Below are 27,968 nucleotides of genomic sequence, written 5' to 3'. Positions count from 1 at the left end.
CTGGGCATAATGCATGTGGGTGAAGTGTCGTCCCATAGTTTCCTCAGTACGAAAATCCTTTTAGGCGGAAAGTTATGTCCTGGGTTAGTGAACCTGAGACAACACTATGCACATGCATTAAAGTCCAGTTTTCCCAGTACCAGGCTCATTTTCTCAAAGAATTATGAAAAACTTTTGTCTCAAATTTTGTCTTGTTATCAATTGTAAACTGTGGATTAAAGTGTAAAATAATATTGATAACATGATTTGCTGATGGCATTTAGTAATCACATATTTGTCGAATGTAAAAAAATAAGAAGTACCTTTAATATTTTTTCTAAAGATGCATTATTATGAAAAGGATATTATATATATTAATATGCTCTGATTGGTTTAAAAAAAATTGTTCATGTTCTTACGTAATTTATTGTGACATCTGCAATAAAGTAGTTTGCAAGTTATTTCCATTTTCAAGTTAATACAAATGCCTCTAACAAAATCATTGTAAAGGCCATTTCTTTTCCTCGTTGTTTTGGAAGTATGTTTAGAATTGAGCATTGTAACTGTGTTTTTTCTCTTGTTGTTTGTTTACAGTAAACTATGTTGAATGTTTGTTGAAGCTTTTAAAACTGTCCAGACATTACATGTTTAATTTATTAACATTTTACCACAATTTATTCAACCAGAAATGAAAATCCATTTTCATTAGTTTGTACTTTATGCATACATCAACAAACATATACCTATCAATTGTGTATCTTTTTTTTGATGAATCACAAATAAAAAACAAAGGACCGTACTTTGTGAAAAAGGGTTTAATGCATGTGCGTAAAGTGTTGTCCCAGATTAGCCTGTGCAGTTTGCACAGGCTAATCAGTGACAACACTTTCCGTCCAAACTGGATTTTCTGATAAGAAGAGACTTTCTTTAAACAGAAAATATCATACAAGCGGAACGTGTCGTCCCTAATCTGGGACGACACTTTACATGCATTAAATCCCCTTTTCACAGAGCACGGGTGAAATGGACACTTTTTAATGTTTGAACTTTTGTCTCTTAACCGTAGGACTCTAATGATATTCAGTTGACGCCTGAACAGCAGCGCAAGCTGGAAGAGATCGAGAAGATGCCACTGATGAAAGAGCGATCCATGATGGACCCTGGGCTAGGACTTGATCCCAATGATCCCAACTTCGGTACATGTAATCATGTTTATGTACCTTGTAGTCATGGATATATATATTTGTGCCTCGCATTCGAAAAAAAAGGGCTTAATGCATTTGGGGAAAGTGGCGTCCCAAATTAGCCTGTGCTGTCTGCACAGGTTAATCAGGTATGACACTTCCCACCTAAACTGGATTTTTGCTACGGAGAGACTTCCCTTAAATGAAAAATTCATAACAGCAGATATTGTCATCCCCGCAAACTGCACAGGCTAATCTGGGTTACACTTTCCCAGGGGAAGGCTCATATAAATCAGGGTACTGATGGGCTGTTTATAAGAATGTTTATGTGCCTTTTACCATTTATCATCTGGTAGAAAGTTAAACATGGTACTGAAAGTGTTCCAGGCTTTGGTGATAGACAAAAGCTAAAATACTGATGGAGAAAACAAATCAGTTTGCAGGTTTAAGTATTAACTGACAATGTCTGTGATGAAAACTTAAGCTTTTTCAATTTGGAGTGATTACCTTTAATTTTTAATATTGTGCTAAAGAAAAATAGATTATAACATTGAGAGGTGTTGTTATGTTTCAGATGGACACTATAGTAATTTGATATGCTATTTATGATTTTTGTGAATATAAATGGTTTCAGCTGCAAAACGTGATGAATTTGATAGGAAAAGAAAAGAGATGGAAGAGCAGCGAAAAATCAAGAGAAAAAATCCTGACGGAACTCCGAAGAAAAGAAAATACACAAAGAAAAAAGACCTTCAAAATCAGGAACAACAACAACAACAGCTAATGGCGATGCAGGGTCAAGGTCAAGGGCCCCTTCAATGTCAAGGGCAGCTTCAAGGTCACAGCCCTGGTGAAGTTCATCAGGGACCCTTTAATGCACAGCAACAAGGTCAGGCTGTGGAAGGTCAGTCAATTGGAACGCTTGTATCGCCGGAACTGCCGCAGAAACCGAAGAAAAAAACGCAAGCCCAGGAAGGAAAAGACCGTGGAAGGGGTGCCTAATGATACTGCAGCCCAGGACAACATCTTTGAGACGTTCAGCCTGCAGTTGAAGCAGCTACCTGCAGTCCCTTTGATGGAGCCCTTCGTTGGCCTCATGCATGCCATTTGCTCCCTGGCAGGGGTCTCCCAGGATGCTGAACGTAAGTGGGGCTTGGAATGGAAGGGCATCTTGAAAATAAATTTGGGAAAATGACATCACATTGTAAAATTAGAAATTTAAGCATCAATTATTTTGTTTGATTGTGATGATCTATGATTAATTTATAAGATATGTCATGGAAACTGCTTAATTACTGTCTATTCCTCATATTGACATGTAGACGAAAGTAAAGTTTCAAATGACCTTTGTTTGACATTATATCTCTCTTTTTTTATAAAGGTCTAAAATGAATATTCACAGTTGACTTCCATTCATAATCAGGGTATTTTCTCAATTAGAACCTATCTCTGTGATTTGTCATTCAGGGGAGAGCAAGTTAGCAGGACTGTTTGGCACCATGAAACTTACGGAGCACAATGCAGACTTCTATGAAGAACTGTTGCTAGGTAACGCATCACCTTCTGTGCTCAACAGGGAGTTAGATCGCATGAGAAACACAGACAAAGTCGAATTGTCAGGTACTTTTGAAGACAGGTGGTTAAATTCTAAAGATATGAATTTATCTCAAGTAGTTTAAACTCTAAATGTATAAATTCTATCTGTTTAAACCATCATTTGTTAATAGATTTTAATTATTAAGCGAACTACTCTTAAACTTAGTTGTGAGAAATTTGTGATTTCATTTTGGCAATTTGCCTTGGGAATGGTATTGAAATTTGATACTGTAAATTAGACAAAATTTGCTTTATCAACAAATCTTACCTTGGTTTTTAGTAAAAAATATTTTTTTTACTGAAAATCTGACAAGCGTTGTTAAAGATTTGAATTACTTTCCTTTTAGCCTTTATTTCATGGGTAATTTCATGTGCATGTTGAGTAAATAAGTATTTGATCTTTAAATTTGCTTTGTTGAATAATAAACTTGTAATAACTATTTGTCTTGTTTATACAGTAGTATTAAATCTTTAGCTTGTATGATACCAGTAAATCTGGGAAAATATCATACATGCATAACAAGCAATTAACTGTGTTTGAAAATCTTGTTTGAAAATCCAAATGGTTGTTAGAACAATCAGTACCTTGTGTGTACAATGTGTCAATAAAAGCGAGCCTCCCTCAAGGAAAACCGGGCTTAATGCATGTGCGTAAAGTGTCATCCTAGATTAGCCTGTGCACTTTCCACCTAAACTGGATTTTGCTAATAAAACACTTTCTTTAAACACAATATTCCATAAAAAGCGGAAAGTGTCGTCCATGATTAGCCTGTGCAGACTGCACAAGGTAATCTGGGACAACCAATTTACACACATGCATTTAACCCAGTTTTCACATGACACAGCTCATTTCTTAAGAAAGTGAACTGCTCTCAGTTTGGGGATTTTTGTAATTTCCTATTAAATAAAAAATATAACATTACATTGGCTATTGAAGTATTTCATTGCTGATACTGTCACTGCCTGTAGGCCTGACAGAGGATGAGAAGCGCTACAACATGATGATGGAGAGCATCAAAGGAGAGGCTGACCAACGCGTCTCGCCCCCATTCGCCCTCACCTCCCTAGGGGCCACTAAGGGCTCTGTGCCTACCCTGCCACCACACCCTCGGGTACACCCGAAAATGCACCCAACAAAGTATGTGTTAATTTTGAGCTCACCTGTTTCATAAAGTACTTTTAATATTCTGAACTCTACCTCCTCAGAATACTTTCATTCCTTCCTTTCCCATGTGAGTGCCTTAAGGCCCATGTCCCTCTTGTTGATATTCATGTATTCAGGGAGTAAATCTGCACCCAACTATGTGAGGACTCCTTTATGGTGTTCTGTATCTTAAGGGATGGAGATGACTTGGGGTTAATTTGCTTTTTAGCTCACCTGAGCTCAACGTGCTCATGGTGAGCTTTTGTGATCTCCTTTTGTCTGTCGTGAGGCGTGCGGCGTCAACATTTTGCCTTGTGAACACTCTCGAGGCCACATTTATTGTCCGATCTTCATGAAACTTGGTCAGAACATTTGTCCCATTGATACCTTGACTGAGTTCGAAAGTGGGTCATGCTGGGTCAAAAACTAGGTCACTAGGTCAAAAAAAGAAAAACCTTGTGAACACTGTAGAAGTCACATTTGATGCCTAATCTTCATGAAACTTTGTCAAAATGTTTTTCTTAATGATATGTTGGCACTGTTCAATCTAGAGGTGCACCCGGGGCCGCTTTGGCTCGGCTCGTGCGCAAATCTGAGACGTTTCCGGGCCCGCTGGGCGCACTAGCAGCCGAAAATCCAACTCCGTCAAATTCTTTGTTTCTGCTTATTTTGTTCATTTCCGCTCATTTAGCGAGAACCTTGCAGACTGGTACCCGACGTAGGTGTAGTAAACTGCTAGTGTGTATTGTGCTTAACCTAATCGATTGATAACCCGTTGGTTACTATGTTATTTACATCTGGTACTCGCATCACATGTTTTAGCATCAATAAACAAAAAAATGAAGAGAATTTCAGAGTATTTTGCGCTGACAGCTGCGACCAAAAAGCAGAAGACCCAAGTAGAGCCCCTGCCTAACAATGATTATAGTCCTCAACCCTAAAATGAATTGAAAACTGCCCAGGAACCTTCAACTTATAGTGATAAAAAGAGAGGTTTTCAGCGGATATGGCTTACGAACGAGCGCTTTAAATTGTGGCTATCTTACGATGAAAAAGAAAACCAAATGAAATGCACTTTGTGTGTATCCACGGGGAAATTAAACCCATTTGTCTCAGGGTGTTCAAATTTCCGAACGTCAACACTGGGCCGTCACATGGCATCAGCTGATCACTTGAATTCATTGACTGATAAAAAGGAGCAGTCTCGTATGAAAGCCGCCGTGAATTCATTGTATGACAAAAAGAAAAACTCTGTTATTTGTGCAATGAGAACTGTTTATTGGTTATGCTGCAAGGCTGTCCTGATATTGGGTCTTTGTATTCAGGAGATAATGCCACTTAGCAGTCGGGGCCAGCTGCTGCAGATTTTCAAGATGCCATTTGTCAGATAATTGAGACTGATTTAAAGCAAAAGATAGCATCTGCCAATGTTGTATCCCAGATGTGTGATGAAAGTGATGATATTTCAGTCCAGAAAAATCTTGTAGTCTATGTGAGATTAATTCCAAAAGGTAGTTCCTTTGAGCCAGAGACATATTTTCTTGACAATGTTACAATTGAAAAGGGTGATGCTGAAACTATTTACATACATTTGAAAGCTTCTGCTAGTGACAATAGATGTTAAAAAGATCATGTTTTTTGGATCTGATGGGGCATGGGTGATGACAGGCCGGATATCTGGAGTTAGTGCATGGCTTTCTAGTGATCATTCATTGCATGGCTCACAAGCTAGCCTTATGTACTAGTCATGCAGCAGACAGTGTTGATTACCTGAAAAAGCACAGGGAGATCTTCACTAACATTGTTTATCATTTCAAGCACTCTTCTCTTCGAACTCCCAATCTGTCAAAGATTGTAGATGTCTTAGATGATAAGAAATTGAAAATAAAACGGATTTCACGCAGTGAGATGGTTTGCCTTTTACAGTGCCTTGGAAGCTGTTTTCCATACCTGGGGATCACTTGTTACCTACTTTGAGTAGGAAAAGCAGTCAGAAAGTGGTGGAGCAGCAAAGGGAATACATTCCCAGCTGACACAGTTTGAGTTTGTTGCTGTCACTTACTTATTGATGGACATTATGCCAATTCTGACAAAACTCAGTCTCTCCTTCCAGAACAAGAACATAGACATTGCAGTGGTGCAACCTCTAATACAGTCCACAATATCACAGCTGGAATACTTGACTGAAAATGATGGCCCCTACATGACCATGTTAAATTCTGCAATTACCGAGAATCACTTGGAAATCAATAACCACAGAATTTCTATGACCAAGAACAAGGCGACACACTTCAAGTCCATCAGAGCAGAATTCATCCAGCAGGTGATATCTCAACTGCACAGGAGGTTTCCTGAACATGACACATCAGTCACAAGAGCATTGGCAATTCTTGGCATGAGAGGCATTACCTTTGTAGAAAAAGACAAACTACTTGCTCATGGCAAGGAAGAAATTCAGATTTTGTGTGAGAAATATGGTCAACAGGTGTCTCAGTGTGTACCCTATGTTGATGAGGCAGAGGTGAAAATGGAGTGGCAGATACTTAAGCACCTGGTGATTCAGCAGAAGTATCCCACAGACAATATCTACACTCTTTGGAAAATACTCCACACCCACCACAAGAGCTTAGTTCCAAATATGTTTAAACTGGCTGAGTTGGCCCTCATTGTTCCTCTACAAACAGCAGACTGTGAGAGAGGTTTTTCAACTCAAAACGACATCAAAACCTCTGATAGGAACTGGCTGTCGGCAGATAGACTGAATACATTAATGATATTAGCCATGAGCAAGGCTAGTTTTGCTGACTTTGACTATGAGAGGGCTGTGGGAGTATGGAGGGGGGCAAAAGACAAGAGGGCTTTCAGTAGCAAGTGACTTTCTCAGTGTTAGGGGAGCAAGTGTAGAAATGTTCATTTCAAGGTAGTCAGTAACACCATATCATGTGTTTCATGTCAGTTTTATATATGTATTTTTGATTTGTCTGCTAATGACCCCCAACTTTGACCAAGGGCCCCCTCCAACAAAGTCTGTGGGCCCGAAGGGCCCTCTTTAGTGAAAAGCTGGATTGAACACTGATGTTGGTTGAGTTCAAAAATGGTTCGGTCCGTTGAAAAACATGGCCGCCAGGGTGCGGGGTAGTATTCCTTATATGGCTATAGATAAACCTTGTGAACACTCTAGAAGTCACAATTTTTGCCCAATCATCATGAAACTTCGTCAAAACATTGTTTTTTTTTATATCTCGAATGTGTTCGAAAATGGTCCAGATCGGTGAAAAAACATGGCCGCCAGGGGGCGGGGCAGTTTTCTCTATATGTGTACAGTGAAAACATGTGAACACTCTATAAGTCACATTTTTGGTCCAATCTTCATGAAATTTGGTCAGAACATGTGTTTTCTGGATGACGGTTGAGTTCGAAAATGGGTCGGAACGGTAAAAATACATGGCCGCCAGGGGGGGGGGGGGGGGGGGGGGGGCGGTAATTTTCCTTATATTTATATAGTAAAAAAAGCTTGTGAATACTCTAGAAGTCACATTTTTTGCCGAATCATCATACACAATTTTCTAAACATCGATTTTATAGATGTCTCGGACGAGTTCGAAAATGGTCATGATGGGTGGAAAAACATGGCCCCCAGTTTCCTGATTTTCTGGCAGTTTTGTCTGAGCTCTCCTCTTCCTTCCTGCTGGTTTACCTCTTACCGACATTTTGTGATGCTTTTGTTATATAACTAAGAGATATCTCTGCAGATTAATGTAGATTTTTTAATTTCAATTTTTTCTGTAGGTTTAAACCTTGGAATCCAATGCCAGAAAGGAAGTGAGCTCAGAACTTTCAATTTATAGAATGGGCAGTAACTCTTACTCAGGAATTTAAGAGAACTCTTTATTCATTAACAAACTAGTATGCTCAAGATACTCTCCCTTAAAGGGTCCATATTTCTGCTAAAATAAACTGGGTTTTCTTATCCCCCGCCATAGGCGGAGGGATATTATTTTGGCGTTGTCCGTCCTTCCGTCCGTCTGTCTGTCTTTCCGTCCGTCTGTCAGGAGCAATATCTTGGAAGTGCTTTGGCGGATTTTATTGAAACTTGTTATGAGTGTCCAGAAGCACATTGGCGGGGGATATCAATTGATTGAATTTGCTTGTTGTTTAATACAATAACCCACATTATCAAAGATTTGTGTTTTAAAATGGATTTATTGATTTTTTAATTGGAAATATAATTGCATGGTGAGTCTGAAAATAGTTCATTATTGTTTATAAACAAGGCTCTCAGGGGGGTGGAAGTTTTTTTGTATGTCTACAGTTGCTTATAGTGAAACATTGTGAATACTTTTAGTCACATTTTTAGTTCAATCTGAATGACACTTGCTAAGTGCAAATGTTGTTATCATATCTTGATTTAGTTTAATCAATTAGTTTTAATAATATCATCTTCAACCATGGTGACAATCTTTATGAGCATAATATTTTTATGCCCCCTTTCGAAGAAAAGGGGGTATATAGTTTTCGCACTGTCCGTCTGTAAGTCTGTCTGTCAGTCTGTCACACTTTTCGTGTCTGCTCTCTTATTCAAATAGTTTGCATCCGATCTTGACGAAACTTGGTCAGAAGTTGTATCTAGACAATATCTAGGTCAAGTTCGAATATGGATCATGCCGGGTCAAAAACATGGTCACGGGGTTGAAAAACAAATCCACGGGCAGTAATAAGCTTTAAATGGACATAATTATCTGACCTGCCAAAGTATATATTTTTGTTAAATAAATCAAAGCGGCGCAGTAGGCGGCATTGTGTTTCTGACAAACACATCGTGGTAAAAGGTCAAGGTCATCCTTCAAGGTCTAAGGTCAAAAATACAAATCCAAGGGAAGTAATAAGCTTAAGAGGGAGATAATTATTCAGTATTGAACGTAGCAACTTGATATTTGGCATGCATGTGTATCTCATGGAGCTGCACATTTTGAGTGGTGAATCTACAGTCACGGTAGTCAATTATTTTCAAGGGAAGTAATTTATATAATTATATATCTCAGATTATATATTTCCTTATCAAGAATTTAAGTTCTTTTCACAGTTACTGTACAGATTTTTTATTTTGATTATTTATAACTCAAATGATTGATTTGTCAAAGGTTTTTTATCACCACGCTTTTTTAAAAGCGTATCTCTGCCGCGTCATTTCTAGTTTAAATTATATAATTACCATTTCTTTCCTGTACTAATTTGTGATTGGTAGGGTTCATTACATACCTATGGACTTATGTCCATAGATACATGATGAACTCTGGCTATGATCTCTTTGATAAACCACAGGCCTTGGTTGTCAGTGATGTCTGACTTTGTCATTTTTGACTGTCTACAGACCCCCCCCCCCCCTCCCCGTGGTTGGATTGGACAAAATCCAAGGGAAGTAATAAGCCTTAAAGGCAGATGATTTCTATACCTGCCAAATGATAAATATAAATTTTATTTCAAAGCGGCGTAGTAGGGGGCATTGTGTTTCTGACAAACACATATCTTGTTTGCTCATGGTGAACTTTTGTTATCACTTTTTGTCAATTGTCTGTCTTCCGTTGTGCGTCATGAATATTTGCCTTGTAAACACTGTAGCGGCCACATTTATCGTCAGATCTTCATGAAGATTTGTCCCAATGATATCTTGGAAGAGTTCAAAAATGGTTCAGGTCTGTTGAAAAAACATGGCCGCCAGGGGGCCATTTGTTGTTCATTCTTCATGAAACTTGGTTAGAACATTTGTTCCATTGATATCTTGGGCTGCAAAAAGCAGGTAAATTCTTTCTATCACAGGTGAGCGACTTTGGGCCTTTCAGGCCCTTTTGATTTATGATTTTCTCCATGGACAGCGAGTGCAGGCTCTGCCAAGGTTACAGTCTCGAGAGTATCTCAGTGTGTTAGCTATAGAGTATCTCAGTGTGTTAGCTATAGAGTATCTCAGTGTGTTAGCTATAGGATTTAAGTGTAATTAAGCTTATTGAATTGGTTTACTCACTTTTGTATTATTTAAGTGTGTTTGACTCAATACTTTGGTACCTTAATGCCACCATGTAATATCATATTATGAAAGCTATGATTGAGCTTATAATTTTCTTAAATGATTTTTTTTTTTTTTTTTTTAGAGCCAGTGGAAGTCCAGAGTCCATCGTTTCATCCTCATCCCCGGAAAATGGCTTCGGCGAAGATGAAAAGCCGACATTCCCTATGCTGCGTCCAATAGAACCCGCCCAACAAGACACTGACACGCGCACCTCACCTCTTGTTCCATTGCTTCAACCAGTTCCTGTTAAGTATCCGCAAATGTTGATCAAGCAAGAACTTTCTGATGATGTCACTTGCTCAATTCAAAGTGAAATTCGTGCACCATTGAACGTCCAAATTCCTTCCCACCGCGGAAAACAAGACCTGGATTCTGCAATATCCGCCCTTGCACGCAAAGAGAGACTGGGAGACATTGATCCTATCACTGGCATGTCAAGGTCGTCTAGGGAGGACGCGGAAGTGTCTGTGACCTTGACCTTGTCTGCGAAGGCCGCTGAAGACATTGGGGGTGTTCTGTCGGCGATTGCTGACCTGTTGAAAATAGCCGCCCCTCCTTCTTATGAAGTTAGCCGCAGCCCTTCTCCAGACCAGTCAAAGTCAAACTTGAAACGTTAGTGTACTGTTTTCAAATCTGAAAAATTATTGTGTTCTCAATTGAAAAGTTTCCAAATAATTCCCAAGTGCATCATATTGCAACTTAACTGTTTATTTAACTTCTTAAACAAGCACTTACATTTTATGAACATTTTTATTACGGATCAGATCAGTCTACAATTGTGTACATTTTCAATAGCAATACATGTACCATCCTAAACACAGCTTTTCTTTGCAAGGAAAATTCAACGCTAAAATGCTGTGTATTTCAGCAATGACTCGATATAGCAGTGCTGAGAATATTAAGTGTCAATTATTTCTTTTAGGATTATAATATTGATTTGCATTGAATAGTTTGTTAACTATATTGTTTGTAGATAAAGAAGAAGCGTTCAGAATTCACACCTTACCCAAGGGCAAGCAGACGTTCTGCAAGCAGTGTGAAGTAGTCTTTGTAAATGCAGGTGTGCGCAAAAAGAAATCTGACATTCCAATGCTGACCAAAGCAGAAATGGTGAGATTATAATTACTCTATCTCATACATGTACACTGGATGAGTGCGCATGTGAGTTTCATAAAGGCAATACTTTGTGAGTTAAAAATCACTACACTTCATTCTCTTACACATTCATAGAACATAAATGGTCTAGAACATTTTGGTGTCTTAATTATTAAATTTGATATTTTAAGCATTGTTTTGAGATTCAAAATGAAATAAAAAACAATAACTCTGTATCGAAGAAATTGGCATTATTGGTAAAAAAACAACAACACATTTAGCACAAAGCGATATTTATAAGGTTTGGGGGGGAAGCAACCATGGTCTTCATATAGGGGGGGGGGGAGCATTTTAAAAAACAAATTTGAAGATAGCAGGATGTAATTTGTAATTTACAATGGATTGACTTTATTAGGAGTACATTTTATTGTGTTGTGAAACTTGAATTTTAAGTAATTTTCTAGACGGATGTAGCCTATATTCTGCTACGGCTTAACAATCTTAAAGTAACATTACTACTCAAAATTAACGAAAATTTCGTACAATTGTTCGTAAAAGAAACTTAACCAATTAAAAAACAGTGTTCCTTATGGCAATTGCCGAAATTTCAATGCCTGATGTGGTATGGTAAAAATAGATGTTTGTAGATACAAAATGCTTGTTTTTATCATTGTTTTGCATATCTATTCATACGACACATGAACACTAAAATGGTGTTTGTGTGTCATATGAATAGATATATTAGCGGGAATTAATTGTGGCCACAAATAAATAAAAACGAGCATTTTGTATCTACAAAAATCTATGTAATCATACCACATCTAGCGTTGAAATTTTGGCTATTGCTATAAGGAATACTGATTGTTAAGGTGTTAACTTTATTTCATGAAATACTTTACGAAATTTTCGTTGATTATGAGCTTTAAAGAGACTTTAATAAAGTAATGTTTGCAAAAATTGAAATACTCTTTTGTTGTTGTTTTTGTCCAGCAATACGAGGAAGATGAGATGATGTTCTGTAGCGTCAACTGCTTCAATGCTTTCACAATCACCCGTCAGTTGACACTCAAGCCTGGAGTCCCCGATAGCAACATGCTGGAATCAGGCCTTGCTAGCTCACTTACTATACCTTCTGTGAAGGGTGAGAAAAGAATATTTACATTTATGAAAAGTGACATTTGACAACCTGGCCTTGTATAATCAAAAGCATCTTAGGAATAAAATGAAAACAATTCACGAATTTATAATGGTCCTGTTTGTGTTTACAGATGTGTATTCCAGTTATACAGAATTTTTGTTATATAGAGCTGATAATGTTTGATTTCATATTTTAAACACAAAAAACAAGCTCAGCAAGTGCAAAACTTTATTCAGAGATATGCTTACAAAAATACACTGCCCTGGTTCTCTGTTGAATTATAAGTCTATATATAACCTATTCATAGGGAAGATTTCTTTCAAAATGATCTAAACTAAAAAAGGACATTTAAACAAAGTGATAATTAGTTGTTTGAATAAACTTGTCATTTTTTAAGAAAACAACGCATTTGATTTACAGAATATATGTTGATTTAAAACTTGTTACTCTTTCAGACCAACCAATGCTGAGCCCAAGGGACCTAACTCCATCTTCAAGCGCAATAGCCACGTCCGCTGTCACGCCAACCCCAGGGTTTGAATCCATGGAAACAACACCTATCAAGTCTGGACCCCCCACCCCTCAGCTGGGTAGCCCAACATTGTTCCGCATGAAACAGGACCTTGGAAAACGGCCATACAAACGGAGCAGTAGCTTCTCTGTAAGATTTTCTGGCTTTATGACTATTGTACATAATGCAAATGTATATTGCCTTTTTGGAGTTTAGCTCTTTTATTCTAATGTTGATGACTTTAATAATATTATACACCTGTTTAATGACTTTTGAGATCTTGGCATGTTTGTGTAGCTGGGAATTGTAGAAATAAGGTTTCTGGGTTTACCTATCAAATTCTCAACCTAAGAATATCTACGTATTTTGATAACTGTAAAAATCAAAATATAAATTTGAATTAATCAATTAAACTGACTACAGTTATGTTGTAGAAATAGACAGCAAGAATGGTCTTTCATGAAACTAGGTCATATTACAGGAATTAAGTTATTCAGCTGTAGCCGCAATCATTAAAACATCACTTAAAAAACAACAACAACATGTTTTAAAGGATATACAATTTTATGTAAAATTTCAACTTATTATTGTTCCCATTATGTTTTGTTATTTGACTGAAAATAACGAATTCACTGAAATGTTAGCCAGATTAAAAAACTTTGAGAACACATACCATTGAATAAATGGTGTACATCTCCATTTGCAACATCAACTCATTATTATTCTCACACATGAAAATCTTCACCCTCATTAAGGTGTGCTTGTTTTTTTTATCTGCTCCCCTCATGTTTACTTTCAGGCGCCTGTAGAGAAAAAATGGAAGAATGAGCGCTACAAGCGGTTTGATGCAAATCTGTTCCCCGAGGTACAAGAGTCCAAGAAGAAGGACGTGGATGAGATCAAACTGTGGGCGGAGTTTAGTGTGGCCATACGTCACGACCTGGAGGCAGTCCCAGATCAGCGGTTCTGCGAGTTCTGCCATGATTGTGGGGATGGTCTGAGTGACGGACCAGCCAGGTACGGTATCAGATATGATTGTGGGGATGGTCTGAGTGACGGACCAGCCAGTTACGGTATCAGATATGATTGTGGGGATGGTCTGAGTGACGGACCAGCCAGGTACGGTATCAGATATGATTGTGGGGATGGTCTGAGTGACGGGCCAGCCAGGTACGGTATCAGATATGATTGTGGGGATGGTCTGAGTGACGGACCAGCCAGGTACGGTATCAGATATGATTGTGGGGATGGTCTGAGTGACGGGCCAGCCAGGTACGGTATCAGATATGATTGTGGGGATGGTCTGAGTGACGGACCAGCCAGGTACGGTATCAGATATGATTGTGGGGATGGTCTGAGTGACGGACCAGCCAGGTACGGTATCAGATATGATTGTGGGGATGGTCTGAGTGACGGACCAGCCAGGTACGGTATCAGATATGATTGTGGGGATGGTCTGAGTGACGGACCAGCCAGGTACGGTATCAGATATGATTGTGGGGATGGTCTGAGTGACGGACCAGCCAGGTACGGTATCAGATATGATTGTGGGGAAGGTCTGAGTGACGGGCCAGCCAGGTACGGTATCAGATATGATTGTGGGGATGGTCTGAGTGACGAACCAGCCAGGTACAGTATCAGATATGATTGTGGGGATGGTCTGAGTGACGGACCAGCCAGGTACGGTATCTGATATGATTGTGGGGATGGTCTGAGTGACGGACCAGCCAGGTACGGTATCAGATATGATTGTGGGGATGGTCTGAGTGACGGACCAGCCAGGTACGGTATCAGATATGATTGTGGGGATGGTCTGAGTGACGGACCAGCCAGGTACAGTATCAGATATGATTGTGGGGATGGTCTGAGTGACGGACCAGCCAGGTACGTTATCAGATATCACCATAGCACTGGACTTTGCCACTCAGATGCACATTTTGAAGCGTTTGTAGTCCCATAGAAAATCTAATTGAATTAAAAACCTTTATAACTAGTTATAAATTGTAAAGGCTTCATTTCAAACCCCAAGATACTGATAGCAGCATACAGCATAAAACCTGAACAGAGTGCAAGTTACTAACAGGCTTTTCTCGTTTTATGCTGGTTGTATGTAGCCATTTGCACTTTGCTTCTGAGCCAGAAAGGTTTAAGCCTTTATTTTAATGTTATCATTGGTCAGAATATCTTGCTCTTTTCGAAAAAGGAGCTGTTTTTCCAGAGTCTAAACACAGTTCACCCAAACTTTATAAACATTTGGAGAAAAAATCTTGCTTGACCAAGATAAAGTTTTTGTTGAAGCTAACTATTTAAAGTAATACCAATATTAGATATGAAATTAATATCTTGCTAGATAAACATTAATATAATCAACTAATAGAGAATAATATTTATGAAATAAATTAGACAGATTTTCATAAAATCACTCTGAAGGTGAAATTTATGAGGTACCGGTACAACACAGGCACACAATTATATCATAGTCCTTGTTGACTGAAACATCACTAAAAGGATATTAACAATGATGGATTAGGGGGATGGATGTTAGAAAAATACATAAATGACTGTGGAAAAACAAGTATAGCAGATACCACCTTTTTTTTTTTAACTGAAGATAAAAGACCGCTTACTATGTCAATACATATGGACATAGGAGCCTCTCTTAGTAAACAGGAATTAAAACATGTGCCTAAAGTGTCATCCTTGATTAGCCTGTGCAGCACATGCAGGCTTATCAGGGACAACAATTTCCACCTAAACTTGTTTTTTATTAAGGAGAGATTTTCTTTCAACAAAAATTCCAAAAAAGTGGAAAGTGTCGTTCCTGATTGGCCTGTGCAGAAACAAATGCATTAAACCCCGTTTTTCCAATGTGAGGCTAATACATATATATATATCGTATATGCAGGTTGCTCAATATGGACATTGACAAGTGGGCCCACCTGAACTGTGCCCTGTGGTCAGAGGACGTGTATGAGACACTGAACGGTGCCCTCATGCGTGTGGACCAGGCATACAAGAAGGGAACCAAGCAGAAGTGTGTGGTCTGTGGGAAGATGGGCGCCACTGTTGGCTGCTTCAAGCAACGATGTGCGCAGATATACCATGTCCCGTGTGCTAAACTTGTAGGATGCATTTTCTTTGAAGACAAGGTACATTTTGTGTTTATAAATGCTCCCAAGTCTTTCTCCTTTTTAGGATGTGTGTTTTTATGCCCCCGGATCGAATGATCGGGGTAATATTGTTTTTGGCCTGTCTGCCTGTCAGTCTGTCCCAAAACTTTAACCTTGCATTAAAGTTGCAATAACTTTTGCAATATTGAAGATAGCAACTTGATATTTGGCATGCATGTGTATCTCATGAAGCTGCACAGTTTGAGTGGTGAAAGGTCAAGGTCATCCTTCGAGGTCAAAAGTAAAAAAAAAAACAATCCAAGGGAAGTAATAAGCTTTAAAAGGGGGATAATTTCTAAATCTGCCAAATAATATATTGTATTTTATTTCAAAGCGGCGCAATAGGGGGCATTGTGTTTCTGACAAACACATCTCTTGTTTGTTTGAGGTCTGCTGCAATATATGTTTGCGTGACTGAAGTCTCTAGAAATATATGTTTGGAAGATTGCTGTTTGTTCTCAAGCAAGAACATGCTATGACCTTTTTCTAATTGTTTTGTGTAAAATTATTATGACTTAAGATGATTATTATGATTATTTGTAAGCAGTAACATGATGGTGAAATATCATATGGCCTTAGTGGTATGCTTTTGGGGAAGATGTTCACATGGTTTTGTCTTGTTAATGAATAATTATATTAAAGTTAAACTGTACACAGATTTCCGATTTTCATGAATGCTCAGGAACAGGCTTAACAACATAAGACAGCCTTTTTCTCTACCTTAGACTTTAAGTAAACAAAAAGCATAATATCTAAATTACTAAAAGCAAAAATGGCAATATTTGCGCTGGACAAACAAGGCTTCATGCAAAGGGTAATCCCAGACTAGTCTGTGCAGTATGCGATGACAATATCAGCTTTTATGAAATTTTGCTTAAAAGGATGTCTCTTCAAATCGAATGTCTGGTTTAGGCAGAAAGTGTTTTCCCTGATAAGCCTGTTCTTATTTCACAGTAATCTTTGACAAAACTTTAAGAACATGCATAAAGCCCAGTTTTCTCAGAACAAGGCTTATTATTTTAATATCATATACAACAGCAGTCCATATGTTGCTTGCAGACTATCCTGTGTCCTCCACACACGCCAAAGGGCATACAGCTAGAACAGGTGCTGAGTTCGCTCATCGTCAACCGCAGGGTCTACATCAACAGGGACGAAGATGCGCAGGTCGCTAAGTAAGTGATGCGGAATCAGACAAATATTGAGGGTGGGGTAAACCTTTCTTTCAATCTCAGAAGTAAAGTTAAAGTGGCTATATGCATCCAACATAAAACCAAAACTTGAGCAGTCTATTCATGTTTTATGCTGTTTGCTGCTCATCAGTATCGTAGAGTTGGAAATGAAGGTTTTACAACTTCTATTCAGAAAGTATTAAATTTGATTGATTTTCTAAGGGAATACACACATTTCAAAGTTCGTATCTGATAAGTTCAGGATTAAAAGCCTAGTTTTAGTATTGCCTCTCAATGCAGTATTCCTCTCCTTGTATGGGTCCACCATAAAATCTCTTATCCTTATCTGCCATCTCAGAGGAATTACTTAACTTTTTATGCACCCGGTAGGGTGGCATATAGCAGTTGAACTGTCCGTCAGTCAGTCAGTCAGTCAGTCAGTCAGTCAGTCAGTCAGTCAGTCAGTCAGTCAGTCAGTCAGTCAGTCCGTCCGTCCGAAAACTTAAATGGCCATAACTTTTTCAATACTCAACATAGCAACTTGATATTTGGCATGCATGTGCATCTCATTGAGCTGCACATTTTGAGTGGTGAAAGGTCAAGGTCAAGGTCATCCTTCAAGGTCAAATGTCAAATATATGGCTCTGTCTGTCCGTCCGAAAACTTTAACATTGGCCATATCTTTTTATGCCCCCTTTTCGAAGAAAAGCGGCATATAGTGATCGAACTGTCCGTCTGTCTGTCTTTCCGTCACACTTTGCGTTTAGGTTTCGAAAAATGCTCATAACTTCTATGTCCCTTGAGATATAACCTTCATATTTGCAATGCATGTGTTTATGGACAAGGCCTTTCCATACACACAAACATTTTTACCCCTGTGACCTTGACCTTGAACTAAGGGTCCGCGTTTAGGTTTCGAAATCTGCATTTAGGTTTAGAAAAATGCTCATTACTTCTATGTCCATTGAGATATAACCTTCATGTTTGGTATGCATGTGTATATGGACAAGGCCTTTCCATACGCACAAATTCTTTTACCCCTGTGACCTTGACCTTGAACTTAGGGTCCGCGTTTAGGTTTCGAAATCTGCGTTTAGGTTTTGAAAAATGCTCATAACTTCTATGTCCCTTGAGATATAACCTTCATATTTGGTATGCATGTGTATATGGACAAGGCCTTTCCATACGCACCAATTTTTTTACCCCTGTGATTTTCCGTTGAACAAATGAAAAGTTGCAAATACAAGACATTTTTGATTTTACAATACCATGGGCAATGACTAAAGCATTTGTTGCTTGCTATGCAAGTTATTATTGGGGTCACATTCTGGGAAAACTGGGCTTAATGCAGGTGTGTAAAGTGTAGTCCCAGATTAGCCTGTGTTAACTGCACCAGCTAATCAAGGTCGACACTTAATAATATGCAGTTAGCCCAAGGTCGACACTTAATAATATGCAGTTAGCCCAAGGTCGACACTTAATAATATGCAGTTAGCCCAAGGTCAACACTTAATAATATGCAGTTAGCCCAAGGTCGACACTTAATAATATGCAGTTAGCCCAAGGTCAACACTTAATAATATGCAGTTAGCCCAAGGTCAACACTTAATAATATGCAGTTAGCCCAAGGTCAACACTTAATAATATGCAGTTAGCCCAAGGTCGACACTTAATAATATGCAGTTAGCCTAAGGTCGACACTTAATAATATGCAGTTAGCCCAAGGTCAACACTTAATAATATGCAGTTAGCCCAGTTTTCCTAGAATAGGGCTTATTTGTTTTGGTGAAATTAGGAAATATTATAATTCATTATGCTTGTTTCCTTTATACCATTTCCTTTTCCTTTCCAGCATGTTATTGCAAGAAGATGGACAGCACACTCTGAGGCTAGGATCCTTGGTTCTCCATAGCCTGGGACAGCTGCTGCCCCACCAAATGGCTGGGGGGAAATTCAACTCCAGAGACCATATTTATCCGGTATGTGTGTCACAGGAAAGGAAAAGTCTGAGTATCTGACTTGAAGAAAGGAAAGAGCCAATGTGGATTTATGTTGAAAAAAAATCATAAGAACAGAAAATACGATAAAACACAGAAAGTATCATTTTTTATTAGCCTAAAAATACTTAACACTGTTTTAGCGTTACCAGAAGCCAAAAGGAAAATTGGCTTTTGAAATCTGGGCCACTAAAAATAAAGCAGATTTTGAAACTTTCTGAGCTAACATTCTTAATAACATGATATTTGGCTACTTATTTCTTAGATCCAACATAGTAACACATATGCCTGAAGTCATTTAACTTGTAACACGTCTCATATGTAAATACATGCCGTGAAACAAAACCTAGTTTCAAACTTTTAGCACTTTTACAAAAGTACCATTTATGAACCTCTTGTAGGTGGGCTACAAGACATCTCGGTTCTACTGGAGCATGCAGAGGCTCTACAAGCGCAGCCGCTACGTATGCATGATCAAGGAGCACGAGGGCCAGCCGCAGTTCGTCGTTACGGTCAAAGAAGACGGTCAGGAAGAGATGGTCATTCAAAACAGCTCCTGTGCCGGTGTGTGGCGGAGTATTTTGGAGCCGCTGGAGAAAATTCGGCGTGACAGTAAACTTGTGAATGTGTTTCCCAGCTTTACCACAGGAGAGGAGCTTTATGGCTTGACTGACCCCAACATCGTCAGACTTGTTGAATCAGTACGTTGAAGCCGTAAAACTTGGAAATTTCTCTATTTTTTTTACTCATCCTCAGCTTTAAATACTGACCAATAAAATAAAAGAAGCTTGTAAAGGTCTTGAAAGTATGAAAATTCTCTTTCTTATACTTAGCTTTAAATACTGACTAATGTAAAATCTTGTTATGTATTACCTTTGGATTAGATTGGTCAATATTTAAGATTCAAAATAATACTAAGTATTTAATTGGGCCTTTTAATTTTATACAGAACAGTTTTTTATCTAAAAAAAAAGCAACACCAAATGTTTCAAAGATTTGTTACCCTTTTGGAAGAATATTTATATCTAAATATCCAGCTGTACCAAAATTAATGCATCTGTTTGAAAATAATAGCATATTGATGAAAGTTTTAAAATATTTCCCTGCCAAAAGTATTTCTGGATTCATATGAAAACTGGACCTAATGCCTGTGGGCAAAATGTCCCACATTAGCCTGTGCAGTCCTAACTGGCTAATCAGGTACAACACTTTACGCTTTCATGGCATTTTTTGTTTATAGTTTCGGCAGAAAGTGTTGTCCTTGATAAGCCTGTGCGGACTTCATAGTCTTCTCTTCCACGACACTTTATGCACATGCTTAAAGGGCAGTTTTGTTAGAACCAGGCTCATGTCCTCTTATAATCCACTTGGTGCCGCCGTGTTCCAGCTCCCTGGCACTGATCTGTTGAGAGACTACGCCTTCAAGTTCGGTCGTCGTCAGCTGATTGCCCTGCCCTTGACCATCAACCCATCCGGATGTGCGCGCTCAGAACCCAAGTTGAGGACACATTTTAGAAAGTAGGTGTCTTTCACATCTGTTGAATACCAGAGAAACTTAGATTGCTTGCATTATGCATACAAAACTGTACAGAACATGCATGAACTCGTTGAGTATAATGATACAAGTGAATTATTTTGCTGATTTATTATGCCCCCCTTCGAAGAAGAGGGGGTATATTGCTTTGCACATGTCCGTCAGTCTGTCGGTCGGTCCACCAGGTGGTTTCCGGATGATAACTCAAGAAAGCATAGGCCTAGGATCATGAAACTTCATAGGTACATTGATCATGACTCGCAGATGACCCCTATTGATTTTCAGGTCACTAGGTCAAAGGTCAAGGTCACGGTGACCGGAAATAGTAAAATGGTTTCCGGATGATAACTCAAGAACGCTTAGGCCTAGGATCATGAAACTTGATAGGTAGATTGATCTTGACTCTCAGATGACCCCTATTGATTTTCAGGTCACTAGGTCAAAAGTCAAGGTCACAGTGACCCCAAATAGTAAAATGGTTTCCGGATGATAACTCAAGAACGCTTAGGCCTAGGATCATGAAACTTGATAGGTAGATTGATCTTGACTCTCAGATGACCCCTATTGATTTTCACGTCACTAGGTCAAAGGTCAAGGTCACAGTGACCCGAAATAGTAAAATGGTTTCCAGATGATAACTCAAGAACGCTTATGCCAAGGATCATGAAACTTCGTAGGTAGATTGATAATGGTTGGCAGATGACCCCTATTGATTTTCAGATCACTAGGTCAAAGGTCAAGGTCACGGTGACCCGAAATAGTAAAATGGTTTTCGGATGATAACTCAAGAACGCTTATGCCTAGGATCATGAAACTTCATATGTACATTGATCATGACTCGCAGATGAGCCCTATTGATTTTCAGGTCACTAGGTCAAAGGTCAAGGTCACGGTGACCCGAAATAGTAAAATGGTTTCCGGATGATAACTCAAGAACGCTTTTTCCTAGGATCATGAAACTTGATAGGTAGATTGATCATGACTCGCAGATGACCCCTATTGATTTTCAGGTCACTGGGTCAAAGGTCAAGGTCACCGTGACCCGAAATAGTAAAATGGTTTCCGGATGATAACTCAAGAACGCTTATGCTAGCGATCATGAAACTTCATAGGTACATTGATCATGACTGTGAGATGACCCCTATTGATTTTCAGGTCACTAGGTCAAAGGTCAAGGTCACAGTGACAAAAAAACATATTCCCACAATGGCTGTCACTACAACGGAGAGCCCATATGGGGGGGCATGCATGTTTTACAAACAGCCCTTGTTTTCTGTTTTGTTTACACACTTTCATTTGCAATACTCTCAACAATGGAAAATAATGGAAAATTATGGAAAAACAGAAACTACTTGGCCGGTCCCTTAAAAACTGGAATTCATGTGCATAAAGTGTAGTCCCAGATTAGCCTGTGCAGTCTGCCACAAGAGACTTCATTTAAACATTAAATTCTATCAAAGTGTAGAATGGTCACTGATTTGTCTGTGCAAACTACACAGACATATTTGGGATTATACTTTATGCACATGCCTGGTTTTCCTTGAGACCTGCTCAATTAGGGATGATGTATGCATTTTGTAAGTTAATTGACTGGTTTAAGTCCAGAATTATTGTCATGTAAGAGCTATTTGTTCGTAAATGCTCACATTTTTTACAATGTATCATTATACCATTCTATCATTCTTTTAATTTAATTGAGTCCTTAGAGTATCATGTTTGATAATTTATTTTTAAATGACAAGTTAGTATTTCTGAGAAATTCTACATGTTCTGTGCTAATATTTGATTAAAGCTATTCATTCTAGTCACTATGGTTAAAAAGAATCCAGTTCGGACATACGTTTTGTGATAACAAGTTACATTATCTTGGCCGTCTTTGTATAGATGAAGATGAAAACAAATTAAAATTATATAAATAATGTATACACTATCAATTTTGTAAATGTTTGTAAAGTCACATATAAAATGCTTTGAACCTGGGATTTTTTTCTATTTGATTAGTTTTAAAGAAACTACAAAATAAATGAAAACAAATTAAAACAACAGGAAACTTTATTGCCTCTCCTTTGATTGGTTCATTGCTTTTTGCTAACCCAGAAATAATTTTTTATGCAATTCAACTTTAATGAGACAGCTCTGTGTGCATCCCTCACTACGGATAATTGTTCTCATGTTTTTGTTGGCCTTAACAATTTAGGTTTGATTGTTTTCACAAATCTAGGGTGACAAGTATTTGTTCAAAATTTAACATTGGCTTTTATGATATTACAGCATCACAGGCAATTATTTTTGTTACAAATAATTTATAAGAACTTAAAAAGGTGGTTAAAGTTTCTTTTACCTGACTTCTTAAGTGATTCCTCTTTATGTTGATATACATTTCTTTCATTTTTTCTGATTTATAGTACATAAAAACTGTTAAGAGGTACATTTTTATGCCCCTGAAGGTGGGCATATAGTGATCGTATTTCCGTCCGTCTGTCTGTCTGTCCGTCACACTTTGCGTTTAGGTTTCGAAAAATGCTCATAACTTCTATGTTCATATTTGGTATGCATGTGTATATGGATAAGGCCTTTCCATACGCACACAAATTTTGACCCCCTTGACCTTGAACTTAGGGTCTGAGTTTAGGTTTCGAAAAAGCGTTTTTCGGGGGCATATGTCATCATATGGTAACAGCTCTTGCCCACTGGAGTTGTACTCCTAACTCTCAATATTAAATTCTTGCGAATTCAGCCTGCTTGAATTGGCATCATTTTATATTTGAGCCACGCTCTGTGAAATGTTTCATGCATGTGCATAAAGTGTCGTGCCAGATTAGCCTGCGCAGACTGCACAGGCTAATCAGGGATGACACTTTATGCCTAAACGGGTTTTTTGCTAAGAAGATACTTTTTAAAACAAAAAAATATCATAAAAGTGGAAAGTGTCGTCCCTGATTAGTCTGTGCAGGCTTCATTGGCTAATCTGGGACAACTTTTTTACGCAAATGCATTAAACCCTCTTTTCATAGAGCACGGCCCATTTCTATTCCAGGCCTCACACCCTGCAGTCAAGCAGCACTCACTGTCTGCCGTCCCACACCACTGGACTTACTGGGGACCTCAACTCACCCTACATGAAGCACTTTGTGCACAGCAAGTCCCAGCAATATCGCCGACTGAAAACAGAGTGGAAGAACTTGGTCTACCTTGGTCGATCTAGGATTCAGGTACAAAACAATAATGCCCATAGAAAAAGTCAGAGATTTGGTATTTTCGAGTCACTGTTGGTTTGTCAGTTTCTCTGTAAGTTTGATTATTTTTTACAAATTCATGAAACAAACTGCTCTAAGACTCTTACTTGATTAAATTGGAACTTCAATTATGTCATCTATTTTAACTAGATGTCTATTGTGAATTATCACACTATTCCTGAGTTATTTTTCCTTAAACATATGTGACAAAGCGGTTCAGGGGTATTAGATAGCTTACAAGTTAATCTCAAAAGCTTGGTATTATGTTCAACTGCCAATTGACAAAGCTATATTTTGAAGACATGTTAAGTCACAAATGACAGATGTCACATTGCTAGACTGAGTCATCTTAATTAATGACCTGTAGAAAGATATAGAAACTGCTTCTTCATTATAGTCTTTAGACATATGTCATTTAGTAACATCCTTGTCATAGAAAAAATTGTTTCAAATTTGGCCAGGCAAGTGCAAATTGGACCATGATCCCATCTCAATAAACTGCAACAATCACTGATATAATTCAAAAACAAGGAATGCTTTCTAAAATCTACTTCAACTTTACAAGAATTAATGTCCGAAGATGGAGAAAAATGTAAGATTAAGATTTACAACCTATCCCAACACACAGCCTCATATCGTGCGTATGGTTTCACCCCCCACAGGGTCTAGGCCTGTATGCAGCCAAGGACCTGGAGATGCACACTATGGTGATTGAGTACATTGGAGACCTGATCAGGAATGAGGTGGCCAACCGCAGGGAGAAGACCTATGAGTCTCAGGTAGGTACTGATTGCTGAACTCTTTCTCCTCAGAAACAAGGTGAATATTGCTGTATGCAACCAGATAAACCAGAACAGCCTGGGAGGAACTTGCAGTCTGTTCAGGTTTTATGCTGTTTGCTGCTCATCAGTAACTAAGGGTTGAAAATTAAGCTTTTGAAACTTCAATTTAGTAAAAAAGGTATTAAATTAAATGTAACTTTTTAAGGGACTACAAGTGCGTGAAAATATCTATATGGCACCGTCAATCAAATATGAATTACTTCAATGACATTTATGATGAACAAGAATATGCAGATTTACACTTGTTTGCTAGTATTTGTTGCAGAACCTAATTTGTATGAACAGATCTGCACAAATTAGTGGGTTTTTCCAACCATTGTGCATGTTTTGTGTACATGAAGAAGTTAACTTCTGTAAAGTAGAAAATTACTTACATATGAAATAAACTCTTCTAGTATTTGTTGCTGCTAATACTTTTTCTGAACTTTTATTCCAGTTTTGTTTTCATCAGGGTTTTTGTCATCCCTTTTTAAATAAAGTATTAAGAATGGATATACTTGCTTTAAACATGGTGTACAATAGTGTTCAGATGTTGTATGGATTGGGTGGGATTAAGGGGACAATAGGAAGGAGTCTCTGGTACTGAGCATTTTAATGTATTATTCAAGTTTGTGCAGATGTGGGTTGTGGGAAGTAATGCTGGTTTGTAGTTGGGCCGAACACAGGAGGAAGAGAATCTCAAGTATAGATGGCTTCTGCTGCAACCAACAACCAAAGTTGTCATAGGTTACAAAAAAGAAATGATAATGCATAATTTGTGTATGGAAGATGAGGTTTTGTAAAGGCAGTGGTGTCTGCTTGGCATTCAGGTCTCGATTTTAAACCAAAGGAACACTTCGCCTTTTCAGTTCAAGTGATTACACCCAGGAAATTGGCTACAAATGTTCTCATACAGCCATTGGTACTACAAAAAAAATGAAAACATTTGTGTTGAAATTAACTGAATAGGTGTATACAGGATTTATCCAAGCTTGATTATGTATTGCTTTAGAGCATGTTTTATCATAGTTTTAACACTTGTTTATCTAAGCCTCAGATTATTCAAGTAGAATTGAACACATGTGTGCCTGTTGTTTTTTAGAACCGTGGTGTGTACATGTTCCGTATTGATGACAACACAGTGTGTGACGCCACAATGGCAGGCGGGCCTGCCCGATACATCAACCACTCGTGTGACCCGAACTGTGTGGCAGAGGTCGTGGATATTGACAAGGAGGGCAAGATTATCATCATCACTAACAGACGTATCAACAAGGGCGAAGAGGTATTGTCGTGTTGCTTTATACCTCCTTTATGTTCTATGTTGTTATTATATTTTTGAGCTTTTCAAAACCTGTATTATTGACAAACAAATTGTGTGTTGGATTTAAATATTATATTATTGTACTTTTGATTAGAAATAAGCTGTGTGTGAAGAAAATACATTTTAGACTGCAATTTTCCAGATAGTTGTTGATTTATTTTTTTTACTTTCATTTTTTTAAGCAAATAGTTTATTACTTGAGAAATTAAGCTTCAATTAGTTTTTGTGTATTTAAAGAAAACACTGTTTTTATGCCCTCGGTAGGGTGGCATATAGCAGTTGAACTGTCTGTCAGTCAGTATGTCAGTCTGTCCGTCCATCTGAAAACTTTAATGGTCATAACTTTTTCAAAATTTAACATAGCAACTTGATATTTGGCATGCATGCGCATCTCATGGAGCTGAACATTTTGAGTGGTGAAAGGTGAAGGTCAAGGTCATCCTTCAAGGTCAAATGTCTAATATATGGCGTCTCTCCGTCCGTCCGAAAACTTTAACATTGGCCATAACTTTTTCACCATTGAAGATAGTAACTTGATATTTGGCATACATGTGTATCTCCTGGAGCTGAACATTTTGAGTGGTGAAAGGTGAAGGTCATCCATCAAGGTAAAATGTCAAATATTCTGTCCGAAAACTTTAACATTGGCCATAACTTTTTCACTATTGAAGATAGCAACTTGATATTTGGCATGCATGTGTATCTCCTGGAGCTGAACATTTTGAGTGGTGAAAGGTCAATGTCAAGGTCATCCTTCAAGGTCAAAGATAAAAAATAAAAATTCATTTCTCCATTCAATCTCTTACTTACTTCTCATGGAGCTGCACATTTTGAGTGGTGAAAGGTCAAGGTCATCCTTCAAGGTCAAAGGTCAAATATATGGCTTCAAAGCGGCGCAATAGGGGGCATTGTGTTTCTGACAAACACATCTCTTTTTCTCTCAAATTTGGGTATGGTAGAAAGATGCATACTAAATGGAAAAAAGTATATATTTTTTCCATTTTTTTTTAATTATATATTTTTTTTTAAAGATTTTTACCAACTCAAATAAATACAGAGATAGATAGGATTGCAATTTGTATTCTCTGAAACAAATGAGTTTGTAGCACAATGTATTTTGAAAATAAAGTCAGTTTTGATTTTAAGTAAAACACAGGCTTATCTTGAAGATCATGTTTTAGATTTATTTACTTTGTAGTGTTAAAATTTAGAATGAAGTGTATGCAAGACTATTTTGTGTTTTATTTTGCAAACATGAACACTCACAAAAATACCATCTATAAAATTGACTATTGTCTCTAATACAGGTGGAATGGCTCATTATATATACCAAAGAATGTTTTATGTTCTTTTAACTTATATTTCATCTGTTTGTTTAATTCAATGTGTTTGTCTTGCCAATTGCGCTTGGTGAAAATATATATGAGCCTTGTTCTGGGAAAACAGGGCTTTATGCATGTAGGAAAAGTGTCATCCCAGATAACTTTCTGCTTAGACTAGATTATCATTTAGAACCGACTTCCATGAAACGATTTATACCATTAAAGCGATAAGTTCGCCCCTGATTAGGCTGTGCAGACTGCATAGGTAAGTCTTTGATGACACTTTTCGTGCATGGATTTAGCCCCGTTTTTCCCCGAGCCCAGCTCATATATATGGGCTGTTCTCTGTGGAAAGAGGGGTTAAAACCTCTGTGGAAAGAGGGGTTAAAACATGTGCGTAAAATGTCGTCCCAGATTAGCCTGTGCAGTCTGCACAGGCTAATCAGGGACAACACTTTCCACCTAAACTTGATTTTTGCCAAGAATAGGCTTTCTTTGAACGAAAAATATAATAAAAATGGAAAGTGTCATCCTTGATTAGCCTGTGCAGACTGCACAGGCTAATTTGGGATGACACTTTACGCACACGCATTTAACACCCTTTTCACAGAGCACGGGCTAACATTTAATTTGAGCACAATATCTGCCTTTTACTGAGAACTAAATGGTTTTTGTGTTTGC

At 38.1% G+C, this 27,968-nt stretch overlaps 3 protein-coding genes across 7 annotated transcripts in view; all 3 read left to right on the top strand.

Moving 5' to 3' along the window:
- The window catches only part of LOC127844448 (histone-lysine N-methyltransferase 2C-like), a 99,984-nt gene extending 97,685 nt beyond the window's left edge, over nucleotides 1-2,299 (top strand). For 4 of the 5 annotated variants that reach the window (XM_052374657.1, XM_052374656.1, XM_052374658.1 and 1 more), the window contains 2 exons: nucleotides 1,046-1,175; nucleotides 1,798-2,299. In XM_052374657.1, coding sequence (XP_052230617.1) covers nucleotides 1,046-1,175; nucleotides 1,798-2,165 — 498 coding nt within the window. In that variant the 3' untranslated portion in view covers nucleotides 2,166-2,299. The remainder of the gene's footprint in view (nucleotides 1-1,045; nucleotides 1,176-1,797) is intronic. The other variant, XM_052374655.1, reaches the window with a different exon arrangement.
- Nucleotides 2,239-6,825, top strand: LOC127846119 (uncharacterized protein C17orf113-like). The gene is made up of 4 exons (XM_052377295.1): nucleotides 2,239-2,305; nucleotides 2,631-2,783; nucleotides 3,729-3,871; nucleotides 5,885-6,825. The coding sequence occupies exons 1-4, from the start codon at nucleotides 2,239-2,241 to the stop codon at nucleotides 6,776-6,778; spliced, it is 1,257 nt and encodes a 418-aa protein (XP_052233255.1). The 3' UTR covers nucleotides 6,779-6,825.
- An 886-nt stretch (nucleotides 6,826-7,711) lies between these two features.
- Nucleotides 7,712-27,968, top strand: part of LOC127846118 (histone-lysine N-methyltransferase 2C-like) — a 28,695-nt gene continuing 8,438 nt past the window's right edge. Inside the window, exons 1-15 of the mRNA XM_052377294.1 lie at nucleotides 7,712-7,725; nucleotides 10,050-10,579; nucleotides 10,941-11,077; nucleotides 12,053-12,203; nucleotides 12,656-12,861; nucleotides 13,511-14,238; nucleotides 14,443-14,493; nucleotides 15,617-15,860; nucleotides 16,941-17,056; nucleotides 18,906-19,032; nucleotides 19,452-19,751; nucleotides 20,438-20,568; nucleotides 23,622-23,796; nucleotides 24,483-24,599; nucleotides 25,744-25,926. Coding sequence (XP_052233254.1) covers nucleotides 7,712-7,725; nucleotides 10,050-10,579; nucleotides 10,941-11,077; nucleotides 12,053-12,203; nucleotides 12,656-12,861; nucleotides 13,511-14,238; nucleotides 14,443-14,493; nucleotides 15,617-15,860; nucleotides 16,941-17,056; nucleotides 18,906-19,032; nucleotides 19,452-19,751; nucleotides 20,438-20,568; nucleotides 23,622-23,796; nucleotides 24,483-24,599; nucleotides 25,744-25,926 — 3,210 coding nt within the window. The remainder of the gene's footprint in view (nucleotides 7,726-10,049; nucleotides 10,580-10,940; nucleotides 11,078-12,052; nucleotides 12,204-12,655; nucleotides 12,862-13,510; nucleotides 14,239-14,442; nucleotides 14,494-15,616; nucleotides 15,861-16,940; nucleotides 17,057-18,905; nucleotides 19,033-19,451; nucleotides 19,752-20,437; nucleotides 20,569-23,621; nucleotides 23,797-24,482; nucleotides 24,600-25,743; nucleotides 25,927-27,968) is intronic.

This window comes from Dreissena polymorpha, chromosome 9, assembly GCF_020536995.1.
Source record: "Dreissena polymorpha isolate Duluth1 chromosome 9, UMN_Dpol_1.0, whole genome shotgun sequence".
Taxonomy (NCBI): domain Eukaryota; kingdom Metazoa; phylum Mollusca; class Bivalvia; order Myida; family Dreissenidae; genus Dreissena; species Dreissena polymorpha.
Note: the sequence above shows the minus strand (reverse complement) of the source record. Positions and strands in the feature narration are given on the sequence as shown.